Source organism: Bos mutus, chromosome 1 (genome assembly GCF_027580195.1).
Source record: "Bos mutus isolate GX-2022 chromosome 1, NWIPB_WYAK_1.1, whole genome shotgun sequence".
NCBI lineage: Eukaryota > Metazoa > Chordata > Mammalia > Artiodactyla > Bovidae > Bos > Bos mutus.
Window position 1 is genome coordinate 82,313,417 of NC_091617.1, and position 9,429 is coordinate 82,322,845.

The 9,429-nt window shown below is 49.5% G+C and overlaps 1 protein-coding gene and 1 pseudogene across 1 annotated transcript; both read left to right on the forward strand.

The window, feature by feature from the left end:
* Nucleotides 1-590: 590 nt before the first annotated feature.
* LOC102286162 (cytochrome P450 2J2-like) lies at nt 591-8,809 on the forward strand (annotated as a pseudogene).
* On the forward strand, nt 4,589-5,107 carry LOC106701537 (small ribosomal subunit protein uS15). The gene has a single exon (XM_070378704.1). It carries the CDS (start codon nt 4,609-4,611, stop codon nt 5,005-5,007), a length of 399 nt encoding a protein of 132 aa, XP_070234805.1. The 5' UTR covers nt 4,589-4,608; the 3' UTR covers nt 5,008-5,107.
* Nucleotides 8,810-9,429: the final 620 nt, after the last annotated feature.

Here is a 9,429-nt window from a genome sequence, read left to right on the forward strand (position 1 = left end):
CTGGCTGACATCACCTGCTAAGCAGCCCTCCCTGAATCCCAGGTCCTTGCATCCTTTGCTCCCAGCTGGGACACACCTGCCCCACATTCTAGTGTGTTTAAAGTGGTGTGTGTCTCCAATACCTCTCCTTGCAAACCCAGCACCTGTATCACGAAGCCTGGCCCATAGATGGTGCTCAGTAATCATTTGCTGAGGGAACAACCGAGGACTGAGAATGAATGAATGAGGCAATGAGCAGCCATATACAGCCTGGAGGAGCGCTCGGCGCAGTGCTCTCTGCCTCCTCACTCTGAGCCCTGCCCCTCTGCTCTCAGGTGGACCCTTTGACCCTCAGGCACCCATTGTCAGATCCACGGCCAGAGTCACTGGGGCTCTCGTGTTCGGCCGCCACTTCCTCTCGGAGGATCCCTTCTTCCAGGAACTGATTTAAGCCATCAACTTTGGCCTGGCCTTTGTCAAGGAGGCAGGTGTGCGGGTCATTGGACAGCTGCGGGTCTGATGCAGGCAGGGGCCTCGGCCAGGGCATAGCCAGGTGAGTGTCAGTTAGGCAGGGGGAGGGCCACAGGGCCTGTTTCTGGGTTCCTTCTGGGATGCCCACATCAGAGGTCTCAGCCCCCTTCAGCATCCCCAACAACGTTCTCAGTTCCCCTGACTCAGTGTCAGCACCTGAGCAGCCCCTGGGGAGGCCTCTTACCCCACAGCTAAACGACCTGTTCCCCTGGGCCTTCCGCTGCCTGCCTGGCCCCTACCGGGAGATGTTTAGGTACCAGAAGGCTGTGTGGGGCTATATCCACCGGGAGATCAGGAGGCACAAACTCAGGACATCTGAAGCCCCCAAGGACTTCATCAGCTGCTACCTGGCCCAGATCATCAAGGTGGGCCTGAGAGGGCTGCAGAGGGCTGGAGGTGGCGGGGAGGGCCGGAGCAGGGGGAGGGATGGGGTTGGGGGGAGGTGCAGAGGGGCAGTCTTCCCAGCTGCATCTCATTTCAAAGCCATGGCCTCAGGTCCTCACCCTGGCCTCAAATCTTTCAGAGCTCACCAAAGCAGCCGCCATTTGGGTTTTTCTTCCCTTCTTCTCCCAGGCCAGTGCTGGCTCCTGCAGACATGGGTAGGGTGGGAAGCAGGGGACCTAGCTGATGTCAGAGCCAGCACCCCTGGGGCAGTTCCCTCTACCCAGAGAATTCTGGTCACAAGTCTAGGGACTGGCTAGGCCTCACTCAGGGAGACCCCAGGGCTCTGTTAAAGGAGAGCTTCAGACCTGGAGCTGCCCTCTCCACCGCCTACCCACTAGGCCACGGACGACCCTGTCTCCACATTCAATGAAGACAACCTGATCCAGGTGGTGGTCGGCCTGTTTCTGGGAGGCACTGACACCACGGGCACCACTCTGTACTGGGTGCTCATCTACATGATCCAACATGGAGCCATCCAGGTTAAGGGGGCCAGTGGGTACACCCTGTTGACTGCCCCTGGGCTGTGGGCCTCTGGGCTGAAGGCACTGGCCCCCGTCACTGGCTTTGGTCTATAGCCCTGGGAAGGGGGCCCCTGCTCTGACCCCTGTGGTGTGGAAAGTGTTCATGACTTTGAATTAGAAGGGGGAGAGGGGGCAGGGAGGGGACTTCTATTCCTGGCTACTTAGTGAGTGATCCTGGGTAAGTAATTCAACCACTTAGAACCAGTGTGAGATGAGGTGGTATTATTTCACTCATTCAGTACTGATTCAGTACCTCTAAGTGCCAGGCCCTGTACTCAAGATCACAAAGAAAATGTGGCTAGAGTTCTCTCAGGGACCGACTAACCATGATCTAAGTTCACATCCTGGTTCCACCAGTCTTGTGACCTTCAGCAGAATACCTGTCTGGTCGCAGCCTCAGTTTTCCTGTCTGTAAAATGGAGAAAACCGTTCCTACTCCATAGGACTCCTTGTAGATAGAAAACCTGGTACACAGTGGGTATTCACATATGGATCCTTCTCCTTCCCTCCAGAACCCCTGGAGAAGCAAACCCTGCAAAATCTTGTTCACGAGCTCCGCCTTAGAGAGAGCCTGTCACTGTTGGGACCAAGGGTGGCTGGGTGAGGTGAGGCGACCTAGGAGCCCTGAGTCTCCATGGTGATCTCTGGGTGCCCTGAGTCTCCATGGTGATCTCTGGGTGCCCTGAGTCTCCATGGTGATCTCTGGGTGCAGACCAGGACGGTGGGGAGGCTGGGCTGCAGCACCGTCCTGGCACCCACGTGGAGCTGCCGGCAGAGAGGGTGCAGCAGGAACTGGACACAGTGCTGGGCACCTCCGGAGCCATCTGCTACAAGGACCACGAGCAACTGCCCCACATCTGCACCCTCCTCCATGAGGCACAGCGCCTCAGCAGTGTTGCATAAGTGCCGTGTGCCAGTGTGTGACCTCCACTCATGTGCATGGCCATCCTGTGCCCAAGGTAGGTGGCCCCCGTGTGACCTCATGACTGATCCAGCGCCTGCAGAAAGCACCCTTTGCTGGACAGCCTGCCCAGCACAGCCACCCGCTCCAGCTTCTGCCTGTCTGCCGGCTCTCTGTCAATCATCCACGCATCCATCTCCATCTATGGCTTTCCAGACAAGAAGGTTACGATTGTGAAAGAATATACTCATTTAGGGATATTTTTAAATGTTCTGCACTGTTCAGAAGTACCCCTGCACATATTTTAATGTTCTTCTTTCCAATCTTTCCTGTCCACATTTTTTATATATCTATGATTATGCTGAATATGTAATTCTGAATCCTTCACGTCAGTTAACTCATTATTCTGATTCTTCTTCAGTATTGGTTCTCAAACTTCCAGAATCACCTGCAGGGCTTACTAAAATGTACATTAGAAAGAAATAAAGTGTTGGTGTTCACTTGTGTCCACCTCTTTGTGGCCCCATGGACTCGTAGCCTACCAGGCTTCTCCTTGCAAGAATACTGCAGTAGGTAGCCATGCTCTTCTCCAGAGGATCTTCCTGACCCAGGGATCAAACCTGGGTCTCCCTCATTGCACGCAGATTATTTACTGTCTGAGCCACCAGGGAAGCCCAAAAATGGACATTTCTGGGCTCCATTCCCAGAGTACTGGGGGTGAGCCCTGAGAATTTACCTTTCTAACAGGTTCCCAGGTGGTGGTGATGCTTTGGGTCCCAGGACCACAGTTTGAACACAACTGGTCCACATCACTATTAATGGCTGCATAATATTCCACCAAATGGGTGTTTTGTATTTCTTAACCCTTCTTATAAACTTTTAGGCCATTTGCACTTTATGTGCCTTAGGCTTGGTCTGCATTTTATATTATGTCCTTGGAAATGCCTGTCTAGTTTCTTTCATTTTATAATTAGGTTAAGAGGCTGTTATTGTTCAGCCGCTAAGTCAGGTCCAACTCTTTGTGACCCCATGAACTGCAGCACACCAGGCTTCCCTGTCCTTTACTATCTTCTGGAGTCCACTCAAATTCATGACCATTGAGTTGGTGATACCATCCAACCATCTCATCATCTGTCGTCCCTTTCTCCTTTTGCCTTTGATCTTTCCCAGCATCGGGGTCTTTCCTAATGAGTTGGCTCTTCGCATCAGGTAGCCAAAGTATTGGAACTTCAGCTTCATCATCAGTCCTTCCAATGAATATTCAGGGTTGAGTTCCTTTAAGATTGATTGGTTTGATCTCCTTGCAGTCCAGGGGATTCTCAAGAGTCTTATCCAGCACTACAGTTTGAAGGCATCAATTCTTCAGTGCTCAGCCTTCTTTACTGTCCAACTCTTACATCTGTATGTGATTACTGGAAAAAATCATAGCTTTGACTATACAGACCTTTGTCGGCAAAGTAATGTCTCTGCTTTTTAATATACTGTCTGGGTTTGTCAGAGATTTCCTTCCAAGGAGCAAGTGTCTTTTAATTTTATGGCTGCAATCACCATCCTCAGTGATTTTAGAGGTTAAAAGGACAAGTACTGAATAAGGAGAGATAGAGAAATAAAGTTAAAAACTACTTAGGTCGAAAACAGCTACTGTATATGTACATAAACTTGAGTCTGAGCTACCCTGGGGTCAAGGCAAAAGAGGAAATCCAAATTAGTTATGACTCTCATGTAATAAAAGCAAGCATACCTGTATGAGGAAAACTTTGGCTTATCCTCCAAGAAGTTATGAAGATCATCATTCATAACACATTTTTGAAGGCCAGTAGACAATATATATTGAGTGGTGCCTTAAGTAGGAGTTTTTAAAAGATACAGGAATATTTTTCCAAATAGTAGCTTCTTACCTCTAACTCATTTTATTTTATTTTTTTTAATTTTAACCTCTAACTCATTTTAAATGATGTAAGTTTGACATGAATACATTTTTGTATGGAGTAAAAAAAAAGATAGAGTTGAGGTTTATAGCTCTCTGGTGATCCAACTTGAGACAGGTTTCTGACATGAAATGGGTTCTAATAATTTCTAATAACTAGTTACCTACTCTCTGCCAAGCCTTACTGTGTTAAAGGATTTGTGTCCACTACAGCATTCAGTCTTCACAATGACTGTCATACAGATCCTAAGTAAAAGATGTTTATTGAATTAACTGTCGCCTTTTGCTGCCACACCGCCACCATCATGGGTCGCATGCACGCTCCCGGGAAGGGCCTGTCCCAGTCGGCTCTGACCTACCGCCGCAGTGTCCCCACCTGGCTGAAGCTCACTTCTGACGACGTGAAGGAGCAGATCTACAAACTGGCCAAGAAGGGCCTGACTCCCTCACAGATCGGTGTGATCCTGAGAGACTCTCATGGTGTTGCACAAGTACGTTTTGTGACAGGCAACAAAATCTTGAGAATTCTTAAGTCCAAAGGACTTGCTCCTGATCTCCCTGAGGATCTCTATCATTTAATTAAGAAAGCTGTTGCTGTTCGGAAGCATCTTGAGAGGAACAGAAAGGATAAAGATGCTAAATTCCATCTGATTCTGATTGAGAGCCGTATTCACCGGTTAGCTCGATACTACAAGACCAAATGAGTCCTACCCGCTAATTGGAAATACGAGTCATCCACAGCCTCTGCCCTGGTTGCATAAATTTGTGTATTGTACTAAAGCAATAAAATCATTGTTTAACAGAAAAAAAAAAAAAAAGAATTAACTGTCTACTTCTCTTTGCATGCTCAGTTGCTTCAGTCTGTCTGACTCTTTGTGACCCCATGGACTGTAGCCCACCAGGCTCCTCTGTCCCTGGGATTCTCCAGACAGGAATACTGGAGTGGGTTGCCATGCCCTCCTCCAGAGGATCTTCCTAACCCAGGGATCGAACCTGTGTCTCTTATATCTCCCATATTGGCAGGTGGATTCTTTACCACTAGCACCACCTGGGAAGCCTACCTTTCCTGCTATGTAATAAATTACCTCCAAACTTAGCAACTTACAACAACAGCATTTCAGAGAGTCAGAGATCTGAGTGTCTGTGGGTCAGGGGCCTAGGTGCTGCTTAGCTAGATGGCTCTGATTTAGTCTCTCTCATGATGCTATGATGAAGTTGTTGGGCTGCAGCTGCAGTCTCCCCTGAAGGCTCCATAGGGAGGTCCCACACCTTCAGGCTTGATTCTGGGCAGTCGGCTGGAGGCCACCCTCAGTTTCTTGACATTGGGAATCTACAGAGGGGAGCTTAAAACAGCTGAACTCCATTAGAGCAAGTGAGAAGACAGAAGCCTTAGTCTTTTTGTAACCTAGTCTCACATGATATCATGACTTTTGCTATATTCTATTTGCCAGAAGTGGGTCACTACAGACAGCCCACCCTCAAGGAGAGAGGGTTTCATGGGGAGTGGATGCCAGGTATCAAGAATCATTTGGGGAGTGGGGTGTCATTTTAAAGAAGCACAGATGGTAAGGTTGCCAATTTTAATAAAGATGTGGCAGAGTCTCTCATCTTGGCACCCAGTGCATGGAGGTGATGGCTAGAGCCCCAAGCCTTCCCTCAGAAAGGGGCTTTGGCTCAGCACTGATGCTCCAGCCTGTTCTTGCTGGAAGCCTTGATGGTACAAGATGGTACACTATGGAAATGATGGTGAGAGAGAAGGTATGGAAGCCCAGTCTTCTCCATCATGAGAATCTTTGTTCAACTCTTACTACCGTGGTTCAGGGCAGACTTGATTGCAAGGGCCTGGCAGGATGTGATCATTAAATTCGTATTAATTTGCTCAGACTTGAGATCCCTGCCTCCATGTACTTTCTTCTTCATAATAATCCTGTCTTTTTGATGTTGTTGCTATTGTTATTCTTTTTTTAAACAGATAGCTTATGAGAGCTCATGTAACTGCCCCAAACACACAGTAAGAAACTTAACTGAGTTTAATTCATGTCCTTCTGATTCCAACTTTTTTTTGGTCCTTTTTACCATACTCCCTGCCATTCATATTGCTCCAAAAATCCCATTTTTGTAAAGTAAATGAGCCAACATGTTGGATGGAGATGCTTTGCATTGTCTATTGTTCTGTTAGGTTGGCTAATACTGAACAGTCCTTGGCAGTATTTGACCATCAGGTTCAGAGGTTAAATGTCTCCTGGATTGTAAGGACAGGACCATGTCATCAACTCATTCTGCTGTTAGTCTGGTAGGAGGCCCCAGGCCCTGGTGGTCTAAGAGTTATACCAAATTAGGTCAAATTGAAAAAGAGGGAACTAGAGTTCAGGTCTGTTTCATGCCATCTGGGATTAGAAATTTCCTTATTAATAGCCCATTCTTGCCAATTGATTCTAGGAGTTTGTTCTGTGATAAGAGCTCCAGGGAACCATTAACAGCCTGGAATCAATATCCAGCTTTCCCAGCCTGGGCAAGAGATGTCTCCTGAAAGTAGAATCAAAGCGTGGCAGTAGATCATTAAATGTTACAGATATTCCTAAACTGTTCTTAACCATTCCGACAGTCACGTGACAGTGACAACAGCAACGGCCCCTAATCAAGCCCGTCTCCTCAGACATTCTATTTGATTATAAACTCCAAGCTGCCATTTACAGGGAAGAAGTTGGGCTAAAGTCCCCAGGAGGCACCCAGCAGGCAGATGTTTCTATAATTTGGAGGAGAGGGAGGGTTGGCCTTGTTGAGTAAGTACTGGCTATGTCTGAGCCAGTTCCACGAGTTGAGGTTGCTCAGCCACTTTGCAAGAAGTCCAGAACCTCACCCAAAACAGGACATAAATAACTCTGAAGGGAAAAGAGCGTCTTGCCCGGAGGCTTTGCATCCAAAGGAGGTTGTTAAGAACTGCTGTAATGCAGAGGTTTCTTCATCCCAGGAAGGGAAAACAGAGTGTGGGGCGGAAGTCCCAGAACCATAACTAGGAAACAGCCTGCTTAGGCAGCAGCAGGAGCAAGTGCCTCCCGTGCAAAAGCCTCTGCCTGAAGCCATGGAGTCAGGAGGCCTGGGCGCCTGTCGGTCTGGATGGCTAGGGTCAGGCCCCTCCCTGTAGGCTTCAGTAGATCAACTGAAAAAAGAGGGGAGAGGGCTTCTGCAAGTATACACATTCTCTGTGTTCTGCACTCCTCATTGGCTTCTCTCTGGTGTGCAGGCTTCAAACTGCTGAGTTTTTGTCTTTAATTTCAAGATGTCTTTGTCAAAACCAAGAATCATGTGGCCAGTTCTCTAGTCCCCCAGGGATGACCGGTTTGATTCTCTGGTGTTGGTTAAAGAGCCGCAGAATAGGAGGCCTGCTTCAGAGCCCTGGGGCTGTGTCCCAGGTCCCGGAGGCCACAGCAAACCCCTTCCTGGCTCCCCTTGGGCCTCTTGCTCAGCCCAGGGCCTGCGAGGTACGGAGCAGAAGTCACCAACAGCAAGTGTTGGCTCCTATCTGCTCTGGTCTGATCAGTCTGATTCTCTTTCCAGTCACTCACTTCTTTGAGGTAGAGTGAGGGCTCAGGTTAGGGTTAGAGGTCACCCTCTCCTCTCCCTAATTCTAAGGAGTGAAGCTTTCTGTCTCTTCTTCTCTCTCTGCCTCGTTACTCAGTCTTCCTTACCCTTTGTCTGCCTGCCACTCCATTCCTCCTCTCTCTCTCGCACACACCACTGTTTGTTGCCCTGTGCAGGACTTGGTCCCCTCTGGTCATGCCCACCAGCCACTGGCCCTCTTCCTCAGAGACAGGAGCTGTGTCTCTAGCCCAGGCTGGGAGTCTTAGGATGGAGGTGGGTGCCCCATAGCCAGGAGAGAAATGCCCAGCAACTTCACTTCTGTGAGGGCCCCTCTGCTGAATCTTTTGGGGCTCCCTGGCCCCAGGTGACTCTCGCCTGCCCACCTAGTGTTCTCTGAGCTCATGTCAGCCCAGCGTCAGGGTTGGGTGCTGGGTCAACTGAGTTCCTTGAGCTACACCAGCTCGTCTCTGCAGGGCACCATCATCTTGCCCAACCTGGCCGCTGTGCTCTGTGACCCTGAGTGTTGGTGGACCCCTCGACAGTTCAACCCTGGCCACTTCCTGGACAAGGATGGAAATTTTGTGGTCAGGGACATCTTCCCACCATTCTCCGCAGGTATGGGGTGCAGCACTGGTTGTGGGTGGGGGGTGTGATGGGACCCCTGCAGGACCACCTGCTGCCTCATGACCTTTCCTTCTGCTTCCAGGGCATCAGATGTGCCTAGGGGACTAGCTGGCTCGGATGAAACTCTTTCTGATGTTTGCCACCCTCCTCGGGACCTTTTCCTTCCAGCTGCCAGGGCGGAGCCCAGGGCTCAGGTTGGAGTACAACTTCGGGGGTACCCGGAAGCCCCTGCCCCAGAAGATCTATGCCGTGCCCCGTCTGAACTGCCCCCATCCAGGTCCTAGAGAGGAGGTCCTGTAGCCGACTGGAGTCTGGAGACTTGTCGCCCACAAAGACCTGCCTCAGTCTCTCAGCTCCTGAAAAGTTGGAGAAGAACAGAGTTTACCAGCTTAGTGGCCTATGGTTCTCCCTAACACAAGCTCTGATGCGTGACATTGGAGGGTATACTTATTAAGGATTCTACCAATGTGGTTCAGTTGGGTAGCTCAGTCCCTAGGATTTTATAAGGTTGGTTAAGAGGTGTGGCCTTGAATCACGTTAGAAGATTAATCTGGGGAGTCAAGTCTCACGAGGTAGCATCTCAGCAGTTCAGAGAGAAAAACCATAAATGCAGTAATGCATCTTTATACTATTGATGCAGGCCCTGACAGTCCAAAACCTGGGAAGCTCATTTTTCTGTCCTCTCCTGCCCTCTCCTGACCAGAGGCCGGAAGTGCATGCCCCTGCAGCCACATGACTAGGAAAGATCTCCCCAGCAACCTAGGATGCCTCAAGTTTTAAAACATTGTTTCCAGGGACTTCCCTGATTGGCCAGTGGTTAGGACTCCACGTTTCCACTGCAGGGGGCATCTGTTCAATCCCTGATCAGGTAACCAAGATTCTGCATACCTCGTGGCACGGCCAAAAAACAAAACAAAAAA

Bases quoted from the DNA above. Each gene is read 5' to 3' on its own strand.
- LOC106701537 (XM_070378704.1), top strand. From the start codon at position 4,609: ATGGGTCGCATGCACGCTCCCGGGAAGGGCCTGTCCCAGTCGGCTCTG.